Source organism: Panthera uncia, assembly GCF_023721935.1.
Source record: "Panthera uncia isolate 11264 chromosome B3 unlocalized genomic scaffold, Puncia_PCG_1.0 HiC_scaffold_1, whole genome shotgun sequence".
Classification (NCBI taxonomy): Eukaryota; Metazoa; Chordata; class Mammalia; order Carnivora; family Felidae; genus Panthera; species Panthera uncia.
The window spans coordinates 98,266,830-98,292,180 of NW_026057582.1; the positions used below are offsets into that span (position 1 = coordinate 98,266,830).

Here is a 25,351-nt window from a genome sequence, read left to right on the forward strand (position 1 = left end):
CAGCTGCTTCATGCTTTACAAGGCCAGAGTGGAGTAGTCGCAACAGAAACCGTACCACCTACAAGGTCTACAACATTTACTAGCTGGCCTTTTCCAAGAGAAGTTGTCTGACCCCCTGCTCTTTACCATCCCTATGTCTCGTGGACACAGTTACAGTTGCCAATGGCACCTACAGGATGTGGTGAAATAATGAGGAGAGAGAACTGTGTTCCCATTTTAATCTCAACTGGAGACTAGATTTCCAGCTTCTTAACCTGCTTCTGCCATTAATGCTCTTGACCCCAAAAAGTGTTTAGAACCCCAGCTTCTGGGACAGATTTTGTTTGTTTCTTTTTGCCTCTGATAAGTGTTCCTTTTATTTCAAAATATAATAGGGTTCCCCACCCCTCCCGGGACAGGTTTATAAAGATGGCATCACACAAAAAAACACTCAACAACCTGCAACATCAAAAGATCAACGCACAACTTTACTTTGACATTCGCGAGCATTCTAGCTATGATACCAATGCTGCCCCTTTGAGGGCTTGGGTACTCGCTGCTCTTTTGGTGTCCAGCCTGTAGATAACATACCCAGTTTTCTTTCAAACCCTCTACTCCTTTGCAGGACTGTTCCTTGACCCATGGTTTCTCAGGTACCTACCTCAGTTGACCCTGTGAATGCAATCTTGTCTATGCCAATGTGAGAAGCTATTGCCGCCCCAGCCGTTGGCCCGTATCCTGGCAAAATATTGATGACTCCCGGCGGAAAGCCAGCCTAACAAAACAGAATTGGAGGAAACGTGGCTTGTGAAAGCTGATGAAGCACATTAAATCGGCTATGCTCCAGTAGGCCCCAACTACAAGGGGAGTGGGAGCCACTCCCAAGGTTGGTTTCTCTTACCTCCTTGATGAGGGCTCCCATGTAGAGCGCACTGAGTGGTGTTTGTTCTGCTGGTTTAATAACTACTGTATTGCCACAGCAAAGAGCTGGAGCAATTTTCCAAGCAAACATCAGCAGGGGGAAGTTCCACTGAAAGGAAGAAACTCAAGGTTGATAAATGAAAAAATATTCCTTTACTGTTTTGTTTTCAAGCTGTGACTGCTCAGATTTCTCAGACGAGGCCTCAACATAAATCTTGTCCCACCACCAAGTATCGATGTTTGGATATTTTAATTACTTCATTAAGAAGAGAATAGGACCAACCTGGAAAAGCTCTCCTTTTCTATTGGGCAAATTATTATATCCCAACTGCCCAACTACCAAAAGAAATCTCCTGGCAAAAAGGGAGTCTGAATTTTTTCTTTGCTTTGTTTTGGCTTTTCATTGCTGTCATTTTATGTTTTTAAAATCGGATTTTGGTTCCAGTTAAGTACTTGTCTATGAAAACTCTCTCTTGCATTTGTGATTTTTTGCACCAGGAATTTCAGACTGGCTTGAGAGCTCTTCAGTGTGGAAGAGTGAGACGAGAAAACTCCAGGTGTGAATTATATTTAAGTTAACGTGTATTTCAAGGTAGTGCCTTTTCTTTACAGACATGTGGTGTCACAAAACATACACAAAAGAAAGCACACTTACTAATGAGGATGCAACAATTTTCACTTGTCTCCCTTCTATTGCAAAATAAAACTAACGGACACTGAAAACTGTATGTTGAGTATCTGAACTGGGGGCCTAAAATGGTTTAACGGGATTTTAAAAGCATATTAAGCTTGTATTGTCATAAGCACAGGGATGAACCTCAGTACTATCAGGTGTCACTGATAGTTTCATTAAGAAAGAAGACAGAAATCCTGGTCCCCTGCTTCAGCCCTTGACCACAGTGTGTTTCTGCCTGAAGCATCTCAGCTGCCACCCTTGAGAGATTCCCACTGGCCCTGGCAAGCTTGCAAAAATATACAAGTGTCTTGCCTTCACCAAACACCCAATTTCTTTTCCCCTTGGTTGTTTATAAACTTGGGAGTCCACAGTGATGTTTTAATTCCATCTACAGTATATAAATCTTGGAGTGTGGTAATTGAGCCTGAGCTGGCTGACAAGTGGCTCTTGTCCTGGCAGTGAAGGCTGGAGCCCCAAGAGTGTGGGGAAGGGCAAGGCGAGCAGGTTTGAGTTCCTGCAGTTGAGGTGACAGACCTCACCCCTGTTCTGATCCAAATGGGATTACCCTGGGTGGTACAGGAGCAGCAGAACTTACACCCACCTCTCATTTTCTCTTCCATTCTCTAATAAATTTCACAGAAACCCACAGCTTGCAGATCAGTTAAAAAAGTACTAATACCTCTCAAAGATCTTTGGCCCCCAAAGCCAAAGATTACCTTCTCCTATATTTTGAAAAGAGAAAATTTCTTGTCTATGCTTTAAGAGTTTAATTTGAGCCTCCCCTGAAATCCTTGCCAGAATGATTACTAGTACTGCTGGAAGATTCGGTGATGTTTTGTACAGTGCCAAGGCTGTGTATGAGAGAAAGGGGGAAAAAAAGACAATGTTTAATGTTCCAATCCAAACACTAAGCACTACATCTATTTCCCTTTACAAGACATACAACAGCCCGGCATGGTTTCAATTATGACCGTGACGTTAATTGTACTGCTGTGTCTTCTGTACAGTCTTCTATCTAGATTCTTGTGAAAAGAAACAGTGGGAAAGAATGGGATTAAAAGACCATATAAAACAATATGCCTGGAAAGATGGTGAGTCATAGTTCTAAAAAATAAACAAGCAAATATAACAAAGCATTAATTTTCCATAAGCAGAATGGACATCCATAACCAAGGGCAGGTTATTAATACACTGGGCTTTGCTTTGCTTATTTTAATCATGAGAATTCCACGGCTTGAGAACTCAACTCCTGGTAACGGAGCCGAAACCCTATTAACCTGTTCAAATAAGCATTTGCAGGGAGGCTGTTAAAGATATGTCAACAACATGAGCTCAGTTTTTTTCCCCCAGTAATGGAAAGCACACCTCCTGAGGTCCATGTTTTATGTATCTCTAAGAGAACTGGTTCAAACAAAAATAAATATGAGGCGTGAGGAGATACACTCACCGGGATGATCTGTCCACACACTCCTATGGGTTCATGTCTTGTAAAAGTAAAATAATCTCCATCTGAAAGAAATGGGCAAGATCACTACAAGAGAATTCAGATTAGGAAAAAAAAAAACCCGCAGAGGGAGAATTTGGGTGGCAACCACAAAACCAGAAATAAAGTTGAGAAAACATCCTACTCAACCATATAGGAAAGCTGGTAGAAGAGCTTATCACTTGGCCTGGGGTAGCTCCAGATATGGCTCCTGGACACCCAGGGTACTGATGAGGGAACCTTAAAGGCAAAATGAAAGACAAGTTTATGACACTAGAAGCAGTCTTCTGAGGAGGTGGGGGGAGGGGAGAGAAGATGGGAAGAGGGGGGCTGGGAAGTAGAAAACAGTAAGTTCTAAATTTTATGTTAAGTATTAAAATGATACTTAAATGGGGGTGCCTGGGTGGTTCAGATGGTTGAGCGTCTGTCCAACTGTTGGAATCGGCTCAGGTCATGACCTCACAGTTTCATGGATTCGAGCCCTGCGTCTGGCTCTGCACTGGCAGCACAGAGCGTACTTGGGATTCTCTCTCTCTCCCTCTCTCTCTGCCCCTCCCTTGCTTGCACTGTCTCTCTCTCAAAATAAATAAATAAAACTTTCTAAACAATTAAAAAAATTAAAATGACACTTAAATGTAAAACAGTTCTTTAAAAGCTGAGGTACCTTAACATTTTAAATAACTTTCTGCACTATTAAAAAAACAAAAACAAAACTAAGTAACATGTTACTGGGTAAATTTAAAATGGCAGGCAACTAGAAAAGGTGAGTAGTAAAAGTAAGGTCTTTTTTGTAACTCAATCCAGGTGTCAAAACAGACTTTCTGGGCCCTGGGGAAGCCAGACATCTTCAGGCATCTTTCAAGAAGTCAAAAGTCTGCTTCAAAGAAGATTCCATCAAAAACCCAAAGACTCTGCCCTCAAATTAGCCATGGAAATGAGGACAATTTAATAACCTTATTTTCCCTATAGGAGCAATAGGCAATTGGAATAATTACCCAGGAAATCCAAACCAAATTTTTCTTTAGAGAAATGCCATTATATTTATCTGAATTATTTTAAATGGTTAATTGAAATAACCAAAGAATGGCTTGCTTTTAGCATATGGCTCTTCAGTGCTGGTACTGGACAATGTCTTTGTTTTTCCCTCACCTGCCAACCCTGTGGCCACTTCCCTCATATTTGTTTTCTGTCTCAAAAGTTGTTCCCAGTAAAGCGAAGGCCCTCAGTTACTACTCGTGACGAACACTCCTATTAAGGATGAAGTAGGGACAGGAGTGCATGGGTTGGGGGAAGAGAAAGAATGTGATGGTTTATCATTGTCTCTCAACATAACTAAGCCACTCATAGTTCTCACACAGAATTGTTTTAATTAAATACGAAATTATGCATTTAAAAATAATTGAAGGTCTCTCTCCCCTAAACCTCATTTCCCAGAATCTGCAGCAATCTGTTGCTTCTGGGTCTTTTCACAGAACTTTTTTTCACATACAAGTATATATAGCATCCTTTTATTTCTGCCCCGCCTTTTTAAAAAATATAAATGTGATATTACCCACAATCTTCTGTATTTTTTCTCACGTGTTTTCATATATAGCTTACATATCTTTTCAACTGCTGAATGCTATTCCATTGGCACACTGCATAACCGTACTGCTGTGAACTGTCCTGAGGGGCACAGAAATTGCTTTCCCTTTAGGCTAATATAAATAATGCTTTAAACAGGCTCATTGTATATGATCTTTGCATATCTGGAGAACTGCATGATTAAAGTGAATATGCATTTTACATTTTGATAAATACTGCCAAATCACCCTTCAGAAAAGTCACACAATTTTTTAAGAAAATCTTTAAATGCTTATTCTTAGAGAGAGAGAACACACGAGCAGGGGAGGGGCAGAGAAAGAGAGAGACACAGAATCCGAAACAGGCTCCAGGCTCTGAGCTGTCAGCACAGAGCCTGACGTGGGGCTCGAACTCACTAACCACAAGATCATGACCTGAGCCGAAGCTGGACGCTTAACTGACTGAGCCACCCAGGTGCCCCTAAAAGTCACACAATTTGTAACTCCAACAACATGGTATTTTTCCCTATCCTTCAACATAGTGATTTTTCAAACATTTTAATTTCAGTGAACCTGACAGGTGCAAACTGGCGACCTGTGTTGATCTGTGACGAATGGTAGATATTTGGCTTGAAAAGCTTTTCATGTTTACTGGCCATTTTCAATTTTTTTCCTTCAGATTGATATCTTTTGCCATTTTTCTATTGGGTCATTCAACCTTTTAGTTATTTGAAGGACTCTACATATGTATATTAAGGAAATCAGGTCTCTGTCACATGTATACGTGAAGTTTTTTCCTAATCTGCTGCTTGTCCCTGAATTTTGCTTTACATATCTTGATTCAAATGGAAGAAACTAGGAAATATGCAAGCATTCAACAACTATAGAAATTACTTTAGAACATATCTCCATTAAAACAAACAATAGCCCAAATGTGGAAACTGCCATTGGATGACAATAAGTCTGAGTGATATCTTAAAAATCAAATCAAATATCTTAGCTTTGCATGCAGACAACTCAAGAAGTTTCAGATATCATTCTTTTTTTTTTAATTTTTCAATGTTTATTTATTTTTGAGAGGGAGGGAGAGGCAGAGAGAGAGAGGAAGACACAGAATCAGAAGCAGGCTCCAGGCTCTGAGCTGTCAGTACAGAGGCTGACATGGGGCTCAAACTCACAAACTGTGAGATAATGACCTGAGCTGAAGTCGAGCCACCCAGGCACCCCCTCATAGACATCATTCTTTACAAAAGTGCAAGTTACTACCCTTCTTCAACTTAAGATCTCTGAAAAGGTTCTTTTTTTTTTCTTTTAATATCAATACCTTTTATTGCTTCACTTCTCTGTGTGTATGGAAGATATAAATATGATGCCAGGCTCTTCCTCCTGGAAGCTTTTTCATGAAGAGCAATAACCCTTATCAAGAGGCTAGAGGGATTCATTCACATGGAAATCCTTCCCAACTGTAATTTGGCCAAGGTGATGGCTTCGGATGGATAATCACAGATGACAGAATCAGTGTCAGGTCAAGAAGGCATGCAAATGGGCTGAGAAGATGGGAACCTGAACTAAAGGACAACACAGGCGTTTCCGGGGGCAGCACATGTGGGAAACTGGAGCGGTTCAGATGGACCGTGTCCCCCTCTATATTCTAATGACTGGAGAATTTAGTTGTATTCCTTACATAATTTTGAAAGTTACTGAAAAAATGAAAGAAGAGAAAAAAAGTAGGCAAAATCTTACAAAGCTGGCCTCATAAGGAATTGAACTTGACTCTGTAAGTGTGTCCCAGGAGAAACTGAGTTATGGGGAGTGAACACTTCTGGGATGAACTGTCCACAGACTTGACATTTAGCTAAAGCCTGGCACAAAGAATGGACTAGAGAATCTTCTATCCCCACAGCTCCTCTAAGCAGGAAATAAAGAAATAAAGGGTATTTTGGTGCTTGAACTCTTCCTCAAAAAATCCTGAGTGAAAGACATAAAGGGGCCCTGGCCTTGAGCTTAGTCTGTATTCTCATCTGGTTAGTGGAAGATAATTCTGGACATCCCTAGTCTGACCTAGGATGCCTGGCAATCGTGAGAGCTATGCCTTCTACGTGGGCCCTTGGCTAGGGCTAGTGGCACCACAGGTCCTTCCGGCACTATGGCCCTGCCCTGAATCCCACCAAGCTCCTACACTGACGTTACCCAAAGGCCAATCACTTGAGAGACACCCTCATAATTTCTGTCGCATCCAAGTATCACTTACTCTATTACTTAAAGGTTTGTTAAATCAGCTTTTAAAAATATGTAAATAGCTACTTGTTAGACTCATCTTAAAAACATCTATGACGCAACAGGTTTCGTGAGCTAGCAATATTTGCTTCAAACCAAATAATTCAGATAAAAAATGTTCACTACTTTACTGTGTGGAATCACCTTGCATGCTCCAGTGCCAGGTGGGACAGGCCACTGTGCTTCTCAAATTTACATGTGTACATGAAGAACCTGGAGAGCTTGTTAAAATGCAGATTTTGAATCAGTAAGCCTGGGGCAGGACCTGAGAGTCTGCATTTCCACAAGCTCCCAGGTGATTATGGTGCTTCTGATCTACAGCCCAGGCTCCAGGTGTATCATGATGACTTATAGCTGCTTTATAGTTGCTGAGTTCATTTCTATTTACTCACTGTTTGCTTAGCTCTGGTAACTCTCCTCATTTGCCTGCAAGGAGTTTAAGTGAAGGAGAATCTGATCCACCTTTTTAATATTTAAAAAATACTAAAATAAGAACAAAACACATGTATTTCTATAAAGCTTTACAAACTATTTTCACATTCTTATCTCATTTCGTGCTCAAAACAACTCTATGGAAAAGGCAGGGCAACAGTTATTATCTATATTTTCTAAGTCGAGAAAAAAAATGGCACACAGTGGTAAGGTCTATAGTGATTTAACTGGCTAAACTGTGGCTTCTGGACTTGAATCTGGGTCATCAGACTTGCAGTTCACTGCCCTTAGAAACATTGTAAGACTTTCCTGTGAACAGAGTGTTGGATTTAGACGGGTATCACAAACCACAAAATCAAGAGTATGATGTGATGTCATGGAGTGCAAATGAGGGGGAAAAGACAATGCTTTTGTGAAGAGTGAAGAAGATTCTGTGGGGATTTGGTATGTGGACACAGAGAACTCACATAAACTCCAGGAGGTAAGATCTAAAGGGAACACTGCAGTGCAACACCATGTCCCCTGAGATGGGGCAGCCCAGGACTGAGTGCCTCTCTCCTCTTCATAGAAGCAGAGTCAACTCAAAGGGGTCACAGTGTTACTTCTCTCTCTCTCTCTCATATTCCTAAGAGGGTACACACCGAGAACTCTTCCCTAAGAGAAAGGAACAGCCCATTTTCCCACCTTTTATGTTAATAATGTCCTCTAAATCTGGCAAGATGACTTAAAAAGCTGTTCCCTTCACTTCTTTGGCTTTGTGCTATAAAGTGCTTCAGCTTGATAGAGAAAAAAAAATCGCCACCCAAACTCAGATACTCCGTTTTAAGGCTACGATGATCTTAGGTCTTCTTACCCATATGGGGTATTACAGAGAGAGCTCAGACTCAGCAAGAAAGGGCTGTATTTGATGAGAATACCAGAAAAACGTTCTGAGCCAACAAGTTAGAACATAACTATGGTGCAGAAAACTAAAGAAGTGATGAGATACCAAAATAGAAACACAAAATCACATGTATAGGAATTTTATCTCTCAGCCTCTTTTCTATTGCACTCAAAAAAGTAAAAAAAAAAAGACAGAGTAACAGGTACTTCTCTTAGAAGTTTATTTTAGGGGCGCCTGGGTGGCTCAGTTGGTTAAGCGTCCAACTTCAGCTCAGGTCATGATCTCACAGTTCATGAGTTCAAGCCCCACATTGAGCTCTGTGCTGACAGCTCAGAGCCTGGAGCCTGTGTCTCCCTCTCATGCTCTGTCTCTCTCGATCTTAAAAATAAATAAAACATTAAAAAAATGTTTTTTAAAAGTTTATTTTAAAACACACCAAGAGGCAACTTCTCTGACGTGTTTTTATATTTGAATGTTTACACCTCATGAAGAATATAAAAATCTTACAATTAAATACTTTATTATACCATTAATCTGGGTGAACTATGGATCACATTTTATTGACAATGTTTAGACTGAGCCATTTCTAGAACTGTATTAAGAAAAGTCTTTGACCTTAGAAATGAGGAACAGAATCAGCCTCTTCTGTATTTGGGAAAATATCATGCCACTGTTCTATGTTCTTTGATGGGAACTTGTCTAATTACACAGAAGAGACAGCAATTATTCAGTTACTTAGAACAACTTTATTATTTGTATTATTCCTTCAGAGTTATCATTACCTATGTTTTTATTTTTAAAAAATTTGTAATGTTTTTATTTATATTTGAGAGAGAGAGAGAGATAGAGCTTGAGCGGGGGAGGGGCAGAGAGAAGGAAACAGAATCTGAAGCAGGCTCCAAGCTCTGAGCTGCGAGTGTCAGCACAGAACCCGATGTGGGGCTCAAACCCACAAGCAGTGGGATCATGACCTGAGGTGAAGTCAGATGCCCAACTAAGCCACCCAAGTGCCCCTATCACTACTTCTTAGGGCAGATTTTGTCATTGCTTGAAATAATCTTTTTGTTTGTTTGTTTTTGTTTTTGTTTTACAGAATGTTTATTCTCATAGGAATATCTGCCACTGGCAGTCTCTACATGAACTACAGTATGTTTAGAAAATCTGTATTGTCAATAAAATCATAAAAATCTAAAATTTGCCAGAAATTGAGGAGAAATTTATCTAATAGAGACCTGAAGAACTAGATCCCAATTACAATACTAAGAGTATTTCAAGAACTGCAGCAAATTTTATATACCTGTTAACACTAAAAGTGAGTTTATTTAATAGCATAAAAATATGTAACACAATTCAGTGAATGGTAGGTCATCTTCCAATCTCTAATCTGGGTGCACAGTTACCTTTTGAAGAGCTGGTAACCCTTCTGATGATGCCAGTATTAAATGATTAGAGCAGGAACAATGAGCTATTCCATCATGTGCCCTAGCAGATACCTATGTATTCTGACACTGAAAAGACCTCACTGAACATTTACAACTATCATGATAAGCTCTATAAATGTCTACACAATCACTGAGACTTCATGCTAGTACACAGCAGTGTTAACGCTATTCTTCTGGGAATATGCTGGTAGCTTCTCAGGAGTTAGATGAAGCGTTCCTGAGTCTGTCGTGAAGATATCTTAACTCCACCACGACACTATTATGCAGTCTTGAAAAAAAGATGATTTCTCTGGACCTCAGTTTCTTTGTCTGAGAAATGAGTGGACTGGCCTTGGGGCCCAGGAGGTCTTTTGTAGTCAAACCTCCTCAAAGAGGCTACGTGTGAGGCCGACTTCACAACCTCCTGTCGCCAGCAATTCAGGTACCACTGAGGACCCCGCTTCTCCTCAAGCTCAGTGAGTGAACAAAAGATCTCACCATATGCATGCTTTGTATGTGCACACTAGAGTCAGCTGTTGAAGGCAACACCTTACGATTTGAGTCAGTGCCTTGCACATCTGTAGCCTTTCCTTTAGTTTAAAAGGTAAAACTGATGGGGGGGGTGTAGTGGACAAATAATTACATATGATCTGGGTGGAGTTTTTAGCTTGTTCTAATGTATCATTAAGGCCATTTTGATGTCAGGATTCAGCTTGAAGCACGGACTACATTTTCCCTGCTTACATATCACAAAATCAATAAAACCAACAATTGTTAAACAGAGAAAAATCGTACGTAGTGCAGATCAATTAATCTCCCCCAGTAAACTGGAAACATGCTTGGATCATTCCTCCATCACAAGGAGTCTGTGGACATGAGAAGAAGCAGAGGATTTTGATTTAGGTTAAAAATAACCAAAATGGGGAAAATAACATTTCCCCTGCAGGGCTGCTATGAGATTAGAGATGATATAATGGGCACAAAGTGATCAATAAATCACAGTAATGATTATTATTTATCAGCATAATTAGGAGCTGCCATAGTAAAAGGGTCAAAGCACAGGATTTATGGTCAGAAAGAAGAGCTCCGTTGAATACTACGGCAGGAAATAAAAGCCAGTGCTGTCAAGTGAACAACACTGAGACCCTTGTCAATCACACTGACACCGCACAGTTCTGTGGTAATGTCCGACCGTGGGCCTTGCATGAGAGGGAAGAGAGAGGGATGGGAGAATCTCTCGATTCAGAGGGAGAAAGAGCTGTCCAGGGGAGAGTTCAAAGTGCTAATGCCATAACCCACTTCTCTTCCCAAATATTCTAAGCTACCCTTCAGGGGGAGGGGAAAAAGCAGGTCCTTGTTCTAAGTACCCATTATATAATCAAAGTGCTCCTTGTAAAACACAATTTGGTTCAAGGCATTTGTCTATTTCAAATGATTCAGTGACTCACCATTGCTGTGATAAAACTTGCAGCATGGTTTACCAGGCCCCAGAGCCCCAGGGTCTTCTCAACCCGGCTATGCTTTCAGATCCACTACCGCACCGTACTCTCCTCCCTCCATGCTCTGTACAGGCTATTACCACCACCTGTGATAGCCTCCTCCATTTTCACTTACGTGCCCACTCATCTCGTACGTCCCGCTTCCCTCTCCAGGAAGCCTTACTACCAGCTGAACTGCCTCTCCAGTGGAGAACTTCATGCCTCCATAGCTGAATGAGCTACACTATATTGCAACTGTTGGTCCATTGGCTTGTTTTCTTTACTATTCTTTGAACATCTTACTTACTCACCTTTGTATCTCCAGTGCTTTATACAAGACATGAAACACAGCAGATGCTCCCAAACAAATAAAACACAACAAAACAAAAAAATGAATGACTGTATGAAGCAAAGAGTGAATGACTGAGAGGCTGAAGTTGTTATCTGATACAGGAGATGAAGGAAGAGCTCTTCCCATTAGCTGGCAGACTGTCCTGCCTTCCTAAATGGGAAGGAGTGAAAGAAACAATAGTGTAATTCCTCCTGCTCTTTTTGGTTCTCATGCTTTAGTGTCAGAGATACTAAACTGGATGAACCACAGAATATCCTTCAATGAAACTAAGTAATCTTATATTTTTGAGATTAAAAAAACACTTTCTGGGGCGCCCTGGTGGCTCAGTTGGCTAAGTGTCCGTGTCTTGATTTTGGCTCAGGTCATGACCTCAGGGTTATGAGATGGAACCCCGCACCGGGCTCCACGCTGGGCACGGAGCCTGCTTTGGATTCTCTCTCTCCCACTCTCTGCCCCTCCTCCACTCGTGGTCTCTCTCACCTGTGCAAGCGCTTTCTCAAAAAATAAAACAAAACAAAACAGTTTTCCAGTTTACTTTTTACAGGTGACCAGAAAGAACTGTGCTTTTCATTAAACTGTGCTTTTCATTCCCATATGTCCTCTAGAAGCAACGATTTGGTATTTGCTGATTCAGTGTGCAAGCCGACATTACATAACATAAATACCATGAATAACGAGAATAAAAAGCATATTGATCTAAAAACCTTCAGAGGGTTAAAGACTTCACCAGGGTGACTGGCCTCTTCATCATCCTGTCCTGCTGAACCAGTCTCCATAAGAAGAGGGCCTCCAGTAGAGACCTGGGTTTGAATCTCAGGCCTGCCACTTACTAGCCATGTAACCTTGTTCAAGACACTAAATCCTTGCTGTCTCATTTTCTTATCTGTAAAATGGAGTACCTTTTAAAACCCAAACTGTTTCACAGGGATCATACACAGAATCACACAGGTCCCGGGGGTGAAATAGTTTACACAATCAAGTACTGTACAAATATATATTATTCCTTCATGTTGTAATTCCAAATGTAAAATTAAGGTATTTCACAGAGAAATGTATGTAACACAATGAAGACCTCATGGTTAGAGACTAATAACCTTATGTTCTAGATTTCAGTGGAAAAGCCTGAGAAGGAACAAAACCAAGCTGATGATAAATTATGGAGTTACAAATGACAAACACAAAAGGACTGACTGAACATATCTGAGAATAAATAAGTGAATAATAATGACCCCTCCCCCTTTCCCTGATTTTCCCCTATGCTCTCCCACCTCGGGTTCAGTCCAGCTAGAATCCGTAAGTACTGAACTAGCCAGAGGGGCCTATGAGCAGAATTCTCAGTAGCCTACAACAGGCAAGCTCAAATGTACCTAAACCTGGAACAGAGAGGAAAGCTGCCAAGTTCATGTTTGCCTCGTCCTTCCCTCATCTGCTTGGAGCACCACAGCCAGAGCTCTTACATCTCAGATCCCCAGCCTCCTAGGGGTACTGCCTTCTCCTGACTCCCTTGAGAGTCACGTCACCTCTAAACACACTTTAAGAAAACACAGGGAAACTAAAAACTACTTAGCATATAAGAAAATTCCCCATTTTTTTCCTTCACAGGCTGAACACCAGTGTGTGAGTAAAAGTGAGAGGGACTTCTGTGAAAGCCTTTTCTGAGCCCTGTATTCCTAACTCCTAGGTCAACATCCTCAGGAACTCCAAAGAGCATCACATGAAAACAGTGAGGCTTATACATACACCACCTCTTGCCAGATAGAGTAAAATAAGGCATCAAACATCAGAGACTCAATAAATCTCTATCTTATCAAGGTCTTCTCTCCTAAGAAAGCAAAAGACAACCAAGACATTGTTAGGCCAAATAGAGATTTATGTGTACAGCCTTCTGTTTCACCTCATTTCTAAGATTATTTATAAGTCATTAAAAAAGATATTTAAATGCCCCAAACACATTTTGTTTTAATAGTGAAACGGCGAGGGGAGGGGATGCAAAAAAACACCAGGGCCTTTGGTCTTGTTAATTTACATTTCTGCCTTGAAACAGGAAAGGCCAGCTTAAAAAGGAAGACACATGTCCTGTTTTTAACAAAAATTGTAATTCTCAGGCCCTCCAACAGATATGCTCACACTACCTAGTAACCCTGCTCCACTCAGGCCATTCCCAAATCCTGCCAGCAATGCTAGAGAACAGGAATTCTGTAAAATCTTCACAGACAAAACTGAACCAAGAGTCTGACATTCCCTAAGAGCAATCTTCTCCATACTGAACAAAGAAAACCTATGGGTGGCAAGGAAGAGAGCCTGTAACTGCAAACCCATTTTCTAAAGGCTAACATTCCACATGTTGCTGTATATCATGGAGGTAATTTTAAAATAGACCTTTGAAGTCTCATCTCTGTCCTTTCTCCACTCTTACTGTGACTCCTCCTCTTGCCCCATGCCTAAATGAAGCATCCCAACAGCCACTTGGCTGGTGCCGGTCTCTGTACCCTCTCCTTGCTGCTCGAGGCAGAGAACCAGCCGCACAGGCATCACTTGGCAGCTGGTTAGGAATGCAGAACCTCAGGTCTCACCCCAAACCTAGTCCATCAGAAACTGCATTTGACAAAGACCCCAAATGATACGTATGTGTATCAAAGTTTGAGAAGAACTGCTCTAAGCCCACCGCACTATCTGCTGGCCACCCCCGTTCCAGGTAAACCAACCCCTTGGCCTGAGAAGGGCCTCAGGGGGCACTCCAAAGTGCCCAGCCTTGCTTTCCACACTTCCTAGGATGCACACGGAAAGCAGGCTGTTTTCCAGAAAACCTAGGTAGAGGCCTGGGCACGGTACTTAGCAGCCACCAGGAGCCCCTGGTGAAGATGTATTTCCTGTCCTTATGTCTGCTCACCACTACCAACACCCTCACATCTCCTGCAGTCATTCCCTTTCCTGTCCTACCTCTTCTTCCCAGTATTGAAAACGGATCAGCTAGTGAAGTGATTCACCAGGCTCTAATGTCAGAATTTCGGCTCTACAGCTTGCTTGCTGGTGAATTAAGAAAACTACTTAACTTCACTAGCCCTCAGTTACTTCCTCTGTCAGTGAGGATGCTATAATAGTGCCTTCACCTTGGGCTTGCTGTGAAAGCTCTCAATCTGGCATTCGGATGGCTGGCACCTCACGTGCAGATTGGGACCTGTCCACTGACTTAGTCTGCACATTCGCCCTCTCCTTTAAAGGACTACACCACTGACAGGCAAGGCCACACAACTCAGCACCTAACTGTAACTCTCCCATAGAGATCTCTGTGCCGCTGGTTTTCTCTCCTAACTTGGATCTTAAAAGAAAGGATGGCTGTTGTGTTTACAGATTGAAAAAGTAATTCATGCTTATTACAGAAAAATATAAAAGAGAGAAATAAGTTATCCACAATCTCTCCTCTAAGAGACAATTGTTAACATTTAGAGTGTCCTCTTCCAAATAAGTAGATCTCACGGTCAGGAAGGAAAGGACCAAGTCTTAACGTCCTTGATAACTTCCCCGACTTCCCCACATCCAATACCTCTCCACACTCCCAGCACCTAACGTAGCACAGTGCTGAGTACTTAGCAGCAGACAAACCCATACGTGTGCCTCAGCCGACTGCTGTAGTGACGTAAGTGGCTTGTCCCTGCACTTATATGTACACTGTCTACATACAAAAACAGGGACGTTGTCAGAGTTAGTGATGTAATATGTTTGGTTCATATGTAATGTGTCTGACACGAGTTGCTCCTATCTGCATTCTATGGGGCTACTGTTTGTGTTGGATGGTGAGTGTGTTTCTGGTTTCCCTTTCGATGTGCTCAGATTTCACTTACCTACAGGAATGGTCATCCCGTGAATTTTATCAGCCCAGCCTGCGTAGTACCGAAGAGTTTTGATGACCCCCTGCAAATCCACGTAAAAAGCTTGCAAGAACGGTTTGCCACCATTTAGGGATTCCATGGTCTGTACGAAAAGAAATGGAAAGAACTTTCCAGTAACACACAAAATAATCTCTAGAGCAGAGGAAAATGGAAGAGCGAGAATGTGAATGAATACGAATAGTGATTCATACCTGGTCAGTTCTGATTTCCCAAATGAAAAGATTTTTTAGTACTGCCAGTTTAGGTCAGTCTCTAGTAAAAACCACAATGAATATGTATGCACATGTTTTTGTGCCTGTGTGTCTCCAGTAACCACTATCCAAATGCATAAACACAACGTTTCTTCAACTAACGATAAAGAAATGTTCTGCCTGTCAAACCAGCTTCTGTTATATTAATGATCAGAGCTGCGTGGGGAAGTGTTGGAGTCTAGACCAGTAATCTGAATCCATAAAGAGGAGCAGGGACATGGGCCTTTATGCAACTGATGAGAATATAAAGCGTTTTCCACCGCTGCCAAGACCCCTGCTGAGAAATGGAATATCCACCGTGCACAGTGACTTTATTTATTACCATCAAATAAACAAGAGCTCCTCTAGGGAAGCTCATACTTTAACAACTTCAGGGCTGCTTTTTGGTAAATATTTATGTTAACAACCATTACCTATTAAAAGTGAAGTATCTGTTCCATTGAATAAAAATAGACATACTGAGCAGTTGTAGATTACAAATGTTACTATTTGAATGAGGTGTTCCTAAACTGCTTGAATTGTAGCAACAACCATAAAAAGCCACATGGACACACTGAAATGAGAAAGGAGTATTTAGACTTGAGAAATATTGAAGGTGTTACAAGTTTAATGAATTCAAAATAAGCAAAAACATATGTTTATAATCTCATGTCCTTCTCTGTGAGGACACTTTATTATTCATACTGGTGTGAAAATGATGTGAGTGCTGACAAAACTAAGATGGAAATATTCTCCATTCGATGACATAAAAATACAATCACTTACAGGGCAACATACCCACTCACGTGGGTAAGGATCTGATGCGACTCACGTGCATATAAGATAGGACTCATTTTAAAAGATCCCATCACTTATCACTGTACATTGGCTCACCTTTACCAACGGGAATCCAATTATTTCCCAGTACTTTTGAGAACACGTATATGTTCAGGAGATGGGCATTATGTTCTCCAGGCAGCCAGCACAGAGCCAAGCTCCACACAGTATAGAGTGAAGTGCAGTCAGTAACCAGAATCTGAGCCACCTACATGGTCCCAATGAGCTGTTGACAACAGCCAATTTCACCTGAGGGTTGCCAGCCCTATGTTTATTTTCGATTAATTATATTTACTTGGATGAGGTATTAACTTCATTTTCTGGTCAGAAGCTCCCATCTATTCCAGAGGCTATCTCTTATTAAAAATCACTCCTCCCATGGCCTGAGGAGTATTTAAAAACAGAAATCTCATTTAAGTGTAATGGCAAAAGGGAACTGATCACGGTGAGGCATATGTCCGAAAAAGAATGGCATATGAATTTTATGACATGAAAATATAACTGCAGTATGTGTGTGTGTGTGTATGTGTGTGTGTGTGTGTACACATATATGTATATATATATATGTGTCTGTATATATATATGTGTACACATATATATACACACACACTAGTCTAATGTTGTAAATATCGTATAGATTTCACTCAATTAAACAGACACTTACAGACAATCTATATGCCCTCTCTACCTGACCATTTATGTCCCAGGAACACAAAAGAAGTAAAATACAGTCCTCATGCTTGAAGAAATCATAATCCAGGGAAGACATAAGCCTGCAGACCAGCATTTCCCCCCAAGTGTTCCAAAGAATTCAGTTTTGCACGATACTGATAGATTAGCCAGAAAAATAGTGTTGAGGCTTAAATAAATCTGAGAAATAGTGACTAGGGCTTTTCCGAGTCTCTAACAGGTCAGTGTCTCGTGAACATCTGAGAAGGAGCTACTTTACCCGGAACAAACACCTTTATTGCAAAACACATAAACACCTCACTGGAACAGTCTTCCTTGAAGTACCAGATTAGATAATGTTTTTAAAGAGAAGTAAATGTTACAGGGGCCAGAGTTCCAAATAATCTCCATAAAGGATTCATTTTTGTTCCCATACTATGAACAGATCCTGGAAGGGGATGGCTGGAAGAATGATGACAGCAGTGACACTGAGGAAGGACATAAGGCTTCCCCCTCCCAGAGCAAGCCCAATTGTGCTCTGTTTTCCCACGTGAAGGGTAGGATACAGTGTTCACGGTTTGAACGCCTGACTGAACAAGGACGCCCTAAACGTTAACTGATCAACAGTGGGTTATCCAGGAGGAGATCCCTGGTGCACAAAACAGACATTCCCAAATGGTTCCAGTTTCCAGGCAGTTCGTATTCCCTAAGAAACTGACTTTTATTTTATAAATAGCAAAAACAAACAAATACAAAAACCACTAGGAGAGAGGATGCTCCTTATGTGAGAAAATGATTTAGCGAAAGACAGTTGCTGTCTCCTGCTATCTCTCCTATCCCCTGGTTCTAGAAAGTGGCAGAAGAACAAAGGGGGCAGAAGTGCCTGAGAGGCCCTCTGCTTCTGAAGGATTCTCTTTAGTCAAGAGAGGTTAACTCTGGGGAGGTAAAAAAACAGTCCTATTTGATCCTCAAATGAATCATTTGGTGTTGGTTTTCCCTAAGCTTCATGGTGACTCTCCTGCTGCTTAACTGTTTTTGTTTTGATTTGTCGGTTGAGGGTGGGCTAAGGTTGGAAAGGAAGGCAAGAATGTCCTTTCTAGTCATGGGAAGCGATGGTTTTGTTCTTCAAAATTCACTAAGAAGAGACCCTCAGCTAGTCTTGCACCTCCCCATCTGATCCCAAAAGCCAAACACCTCTCATTTTTCATGTGTATTATGTTCTCTTCAGCTTGTCCCCCAAGTTGACTTCACACCACATTTTCAGAAAGGCTGAGGAATCTACATTTCAGTGGAGTAGTAAATTTAGGGTAAAGACTTAATGTTTTTTTAGGCTACTTACTGCAAGAACTGCCCTGTCTCGCTCCACCAAGTCTGCAAGCTTATCCAACAGACGGCCTCTTTCTGAAGCGTCCATCCTTCTCCACACTGAACCAAGAGAGAAAGCCAGGCGGGCTGCCTGCACTGCTTTGTCTATATCTGCCTGTTAGAGAGGAAGAGGCACAACTGAGGAGAGAGAACACTCCAAATAAAGGAAGAACCACCTGCTTCGATGAAAAAGGTGATGAATGAACGTCAGTGCTGGTGTCTGGGGAGGATAAGCTTAGTGCTCTGTTGTCTGAAGGCAGTTATTTCATAGGGAATCTTTTTCTAAGAAGGACATACCTTGTCTGCTTCTTGAACTTCACACACCTGCTCTCCTGTGGCTGGATTATAGACAGGGAACACTCTCCCGCTCTCTGAGTTCTGCCACTCGTTGTTAATAAAAATCTATGGAAGTAGACAACAGAGGAGGATCGGTGAGACACGTGATAGGAAGCCAACCAATGGTGAAGGATTATGGAAGTGCCATGGTAGTGATATTTGTTCTATATGTTTGTTGGCACGTAAGTATAGAATTTGAAGCATTACAAGAGACCCTTAACAGTATGCAGTCCAGCCTCTCCCCAAATTCAGAAATTTCCTCTATGGTATTTTTATCTCAAGTTTATCCAAAGATTAAATATAGTTCTTACCTTTAGCGAACCTGCCAACCAGTGAGGGAGTCAAACAAAGATGGAAGCACAGAGTCTCACATACATACAAACAATACACAAAGCTGAGAAAATATTTACTGACTGTCCAAACTCTGGCCAATATCCAAAAGGAGTAAATACCATGGATCAAACTGAGTCACCACGCTTTAGATCCTAGTTTCTCTCTCAGAGGCATAAGTAACTTCACAGGGAACTTGAAGGGTGCTGAAATAAGTAAGCATTCACTTAATTTATAGTCAGATCCTGAACTGTGCAATGACTCTAACTGGTGAGTTAAACAAGTTATGTGTGTAAGTCCAAGTTAGATTTCTTCCCCTTTGCTGGGTACACTACACGACTCAGCAAAGGGAAAAGGCCTGTCTTTCAAACTGGTCTCTCAAGAATTTCTTAAGAGTCTTGGTTTCCTTATAAAGGAAATGGAGAAGGGCGCCTGGGTGGTGCAGTTGGTTAAGCGTCCGACTTCAGCCAGGTCATGATCTCGCGGTCTGTGAGTTCGAGCCCCGCGTCGGGCTCTGGGCTGATGGCTCGGAGCCTGGAGCTTGTTTCCGATTCTGTGTCTCCCTCTCTCTCTGCCCCTCCCCCGTTCATGCTCTGTCTCTCTCTGTCCCAAAAGTAAATAAAAAATGTTGAAAAAAAAATTTTTAAAGGAAATGGAGATATTAAAATGGCAAAGAGACTTATAGTTAAAAAAAATATTCAAGTTAGTATCTCAGAAGATTTGTAAGGACTGAGTTGAAGAAAAGGAGAAAATATAGGCAAAGAAATGTAAAAATTTTTATTGATATTAAAGAGAGAAACCCAAACAAAACGTTTGGACTATGACAGCTCAAAGAATACACAAAGATATTTTACTCTATAAAATTTATAGCATTACCATGAAAATTTCTGAAGTCAGAAGCCATCAGTCAATTTAGAACAAACACAAGGAAAAATTGATTTGTTATTGTCTGCCATTTTAGTAAATCACAGATGAGGCTAAATGAAGACAGATCTGCAATTTTAAATACTAAGTTCTAGATTATTCCAAAGCTTTATTTTGCCTTGATTTGTTAAAACAATGAAGCCTATGTTTCCCCTTTTTAAGACAAAAGAGAAAAAAGACCTTAAGTCTGCATAAGCACTTAATTCAAAAGTAACAAGCATAAACACAATGGCCTTGTAATTGTAGAAATTTTAAGTGTACGATTTATAAACATGCTTTATAATTTACAACAATTTATAAACAATTTCTAAATGTAATGTATTCATTTATTCAATAAGTACTTAGATACTCCTAGACCTAGGACAGGCAAAGAGGACTAGCAGTGCCAGCCCTCCAGGGTCTTAGAGTCTCTAGTAACTCATTAAATATTCACAACCTTAATGGCATGCTAAAAAAGAACAAAACAAAAAATTGTGGAACTGCCATAGAATGAATAAATAATTACAACTATTTCATCATCCTTCAGTTTTCATATGGTGTTGTCCAAACTAATGCATCATCTTTTGAAAGCACATAAAAGAAGTCTGGTGACACCATCTTTGTCATATTCTTTTTAGCTTTCATTGAATACATTTAGGAACTCAGAATTTTTCATTTCAGTCCATCATGAGTAAGAGAAGATTACAGAGAAAGATATTTCACAACCGTAAATGAGTCAGAAGATGAAGGCAAAGAGAGAGAAACACTGGAGACTCTACTGATGAGGGTGAAGTTGATGAAGCAAAAGTTTGGACTATTTTCTCAAACTCAGGAATTAAAGAGCAAACAAGATATTTATGAATACACCAAGAAAACATGATATTCTAACTCAGTCATTTAATAGGACAGAGTTAATTATTTAGTATTTTGCAACAAGAACCTGGACCACCTTGTTTTGCTAAAAGGATATGTGATAATTCTTTTATCTTTTATGATATCTGTGTGTAAAAATTTAGTTGATATGATTCATAAGTGGACAAATACTGAAGGTAGGTGTATACACAAAGGTGACTAGAGGACACATATTATGTAGAAATAAAATTTTTCATTGATCAATCTAATCTACGCTTAAATTAGAAATTTAAATTAGAAATTAAAAACGGGTATCGATTGAGCATCTGACTCTCGATTTTGGCTCAGGTCATGAACTCACGGGTTCATGGGATTGAGACCTGTGTTGGGCTCTGTACATTCAGCACAGAGCATGCTTCAGATTCTCTCCCCCTCTCTCTCTGCCCCTACCCCATGTACTCTCTCTCAAAATAAACAAACTTTAAAAAAAACCTAAAAATGGAAACATCCTGTAATTATGGAACACAAAGATAGCCATCCTTTTTAATACAAAATTATAAGCACTCAAACTTTTCAATAGCATTACACTGTGAAAATGCACATACAAGAACCAGAAGTAACAATAAGCTATAGCCTATGAGAGATATGTTTAAAATCTGGAATCAGTATTTATGACATGAATATTTCCTGTTTCATACATGATAGCTGATGAGCAGATAGTTAGATTCAAAGGCCCTTTACCCATTCCTGGCCAATACCTCTAAATATCCAGGAAAATATGGAAGAATAATTTGGTTTGCTATGTTTAAGTTCTAATTTTGTGGGTTTCACTATTACTACTGCTGTACATTTTTCATAAAATAACTTAAAATTTTAAGCATACAAAGGATCCAACAGACCCAGATGGTAAATGTGATGACTATTTTTCCTGGTATGCTGAAGGTTAAAATATTTGATTTTTACTAGGTTATTCTTTTTGTAGACCTAGCCTTATGACACCTAAAAAACCTGTACTGATAACTTTGTTGGTACACCGACTAGCAAATACCTCTAATACTTGAAGATTTTCAGCTTCTCTAGGCTATTTCAAAAATCTTGAATACTATATCAATAGTTCTTCCCTAACCAGGCTCCCAATGGCCAATACTGACATAATTTAAACAACAAAATAAATAATGATAGCAATGATTACTCATAGAATGAAAAAGGCACTCAAGAGCCCATAATGATACAAATTATTTTAATGAATATATAAATGGGGGGATAAGATGAAGTTCTGCTTCATAGGAGAATTCCAACTAACAGTTGTGAAGGAATGGTGGAATTAGATAATCACCATTTGTCAAACATCATAGTAGTAATTGCTGGAGGCAAAATCATCAGTGGATGATAAAATTGGTGGGTAAAAGTATAATGAAAAATTGGATGTTAATGTAGTCTCAAAGTATATTCCCACAAGATACTTCCTAATTACAAAGGGAAAAATAGAAACTTTATTAGAGAAACTTGACAGACAGCACCTTAATCAAGCAATCAAGGTTAACATCACCAGTAATGCAACAAATGAATTGTTATTAACATTTTATCTGCATGTCCTACCAATAATTAAAAAGCTGTGTTGAACTCTCTTGCTTTGGTTGTGGATTTGTCAGTATATCTCTTACAGTCTTCATTTATATCTTTATAAATTTTAGGCTATTTTATTAGTGAATATAAAATGATTTTTGTACATTATCCTTACATCCTATAATTGTTTATTAGTTCCAGAAGGGTTTTTTTTCTCTTTTTTGTGTGTTTGAATTCTTAGGGATTTTCTACCTAGACAATCATGTTATTTATGAACAGAGACAGTTTTATTTCTTCCTTCCCAGTCTATATACATGTTATTTCCTTTTCTGGTTTTACTATATTAGGTAGGACTTTCAGCACAATGTTCAACAGGAGTGGCAAAAAGGGGTTTCTTGTTCCTATTCATAGAAAGCATCTATATAATTTCTTGTCATTAAGCATGATGTCAGCAAGAGGTTTTATGTAGGTATTTATCATCCAGTTGAGGAAATTCCTTTATTTTTAGTTTGTGGAGAGGTTTTTTTTTTTTTTTTTTTTTTTTTTTTTTACCATGAATGGGTGTTGGATTTTGTCAAATGCTAATTCTAAATGTACAGATGCTATCGTATGAGTTTTTTTCATTAGCCTGTTGATGTGACAGATCATAATAAATGATTTTTGAATTCTGAACCAGTCTTGTATACCTGGAATAAATACCACTTTGTTGTGGTGTATAATATACTGTTGGATTTTATGTGTCAACATTTTCTACAGTATTTGCATTTATGTTAATAAGAGGTATTGGTCCGTAGTTTTCCTTTCCTGTATGTCTTTATCTGGTTTTAGTATTACAGTAATGCTGGCCATATTAGATGAGTTAGGGAGTGATCCTTTTGCTTCTATTTTCTGGAAAATACTACACAGAATTGGTATGTTTGCTAGAAATCACCACTAAAACCATCTGAACCAGGGGCATCTGGGTGGCTCAGGTGGGTGAACATCCAACTTCAACTCAGGTCATGATCTCAAGGTTCATGAGTTCAAGCCCCACATTGGGCTCGCTGCTGTCAGTGCAGAGTCCACTTCAGATCCTCTGTCCCCCTCTCTCCTTGCCCCTCCCCTGCTTGCTCTCTCTCTCAATAACAAACATTTTAAAAAATCTGGACCAGTGCTCTTTTATTTTTGGAAGGTTACTAATTACTAATTCGACTTCTTAAATTTATATGGGCCCATTTAGGGTTAGCCAATATGAGTTTCCATCCTTGGTTCCCACCACCAACTATTCCTTTTTTGTGCATCTCTTAGGTCAACCTCCTGAGAAGAGCACTTGGTTGGTTTCAGGACATTTTTTGAAGCACCTCCAGATGTAAATGAAATAACTACCCTTGGGTCCAAATATATGTAACCATAAAGAAGAAAGCCACGTATGTTTGAAGCCATTAAAGGGCCAAGTTTGGGTCAAGATAATTTCTTTTCAAAAGAACCATGGAGAGGCGGGCAACAAGTGATGAATATCTCAGGAGTGGGTGCCAAGTTGGTAGGTGTTAAGATTTTAAGAATTTCTGTATTTTTAAAATGTCTTTGGTATTGGTATCTGGGTAATTCTGGTCTCAAAGAGTAAGATGGAAAGTATTCTTCTCCTCTCTTCAATTTTCTGGAAGAGTTTTTGCAGAAGTAGCATTATTTTGTCCTTAAATATTTGATAGAATTTGCCGGTAAAAGTATCTGGGCTTGGAGTTTTCTCTGTCAAAAAGGTTTTTTAGCTATGTGTTCAATTTCTTCAATAAATACAGGGCTATTTATCTATTTCTCCTTGTGTGACTTTTGGTAAAATCTGTCTTTCAAGAAATTGACCCATTGGAGCATCTGGGTGGCTCAGTTGGTTAAGGGTTTGACTCTTGATTTTGGCTCAGGTCATAATCTCCTGGTCATGAGATCCAGCCCAGCACTGGGCTCCATGCTGAGCATGGAGCCTGCTTAAGATTCTCTCTCTCCCTCTCCCTCTCCCCTATGCTCTCTTTTTAAAATAAAAAAAAAAAAGATAGATAGATAATTTGCCCATTAGTTATCAAATTTGTGGGCACAGATTTGCTCACAATATTCCTTTATCATCCTTATAATGTCCATTGATGGTCCCTCTTTCATTTCCGGTATTCAAAATTTATGTCTTCTCGCTTTTTCTCTTTGTTAGACAAGCTAGATATTTATCAATTTTATTGACCTTTTCAAAGAACCAGTCCATGGTTTTAGTGATATTCTCTATTGTTTTCTGTTTTCAATTTCACTGATTTCTGCTATAATTTTTTATTATTTTTCTTCTGCTTGCTTTAGATTTATATAGCTCTTCTTCTTCTAGTTTTCTAAGGTAGAAACTTGGATTATTTCTTATTTTCTAGTATATGCAACTCAATGCTGTAAATTTTCCTCTACCATTTTCACTGCATCCCACAAATTTTGGTAAGTTGTATTTTCATTTAGTTTAAAACATTTTAAATTTCTCTTGAGACTTATTCTTTGATTCATGTGTTATTTAGAAATATGTTCTTTAATCTCCAAACATTTTGGGATTTTCCAGTTTTCTGCTATTAATTTATAGTTTTACTCTATTGTGGTCTGGGAGTATTTTTTATATGATTTCTACTCTTTTAAATTTGTTGAAGTGTGTTTTATGGTCTAGAATATGGTCTATCTTAGTGAATGCTCCATATGAACTTGAGAAGAATGTGTATTCTGCTGCTGTTTGATGGAGGCTTACTTTACTACTCTTAGAACTAATAGCAGCATTTGCTTTTATAGAAAACCCAGATTTTGCATTTTCCTTCTGTTCCCAACTCATTTTAATATCACTGTTCTTTCAATTAATCAATATATTAAAATTAATGTATGCATGGATAGCGTTTCAATTACATATTGTAATAATATTTCAT

The 25,351-nt window shown here is 39.6% G+C and overlaps 1 protein-coding gene across 6 annotated transcripts in view; it reads right to left on the reverse strand.

Moving 5' to 3' along the window:
• The window catches only part of ALDH1A2 (aldehyde dehydrogenase 1 family member A2), a 100,238-nt gene that overhangs the window by 44,705 nt on the left and 30,182 nt on the right, over window positions 1-25,351 (reverse strand). For all 6 annotated transcript variants that reach the window (XM_049613692.1, XM_049613691.1, XM_049613693.1 and 3 more), the window contains 6 exons: window positions 18,753-18,857; window positions 18,430-18,570; window positions 15,307-15,436; window positions 3,024-3,085; window positions 881-1,009; window positions 641-754 (listed from right to left, as the gene is read on the reverse strand). In XM_049613692.1, coding sequence (XP_049469649.1) covers window positions 641-754; window positions 881-1,009; window positions 3,024-3,085; window positions 15,307-15,436; window positions 18,430-18,570; window positions 18,753-18,857 — 681 coding nt within the window. The remainder of the gene's footprint in view (window positions 1-640; window positions 755-880; window positions 1,010-3,023; window positions 3,086-15,306; window positions 15,437-18,429; window positions 18,571-18,752; window positions 18,858-25,351) is intronic.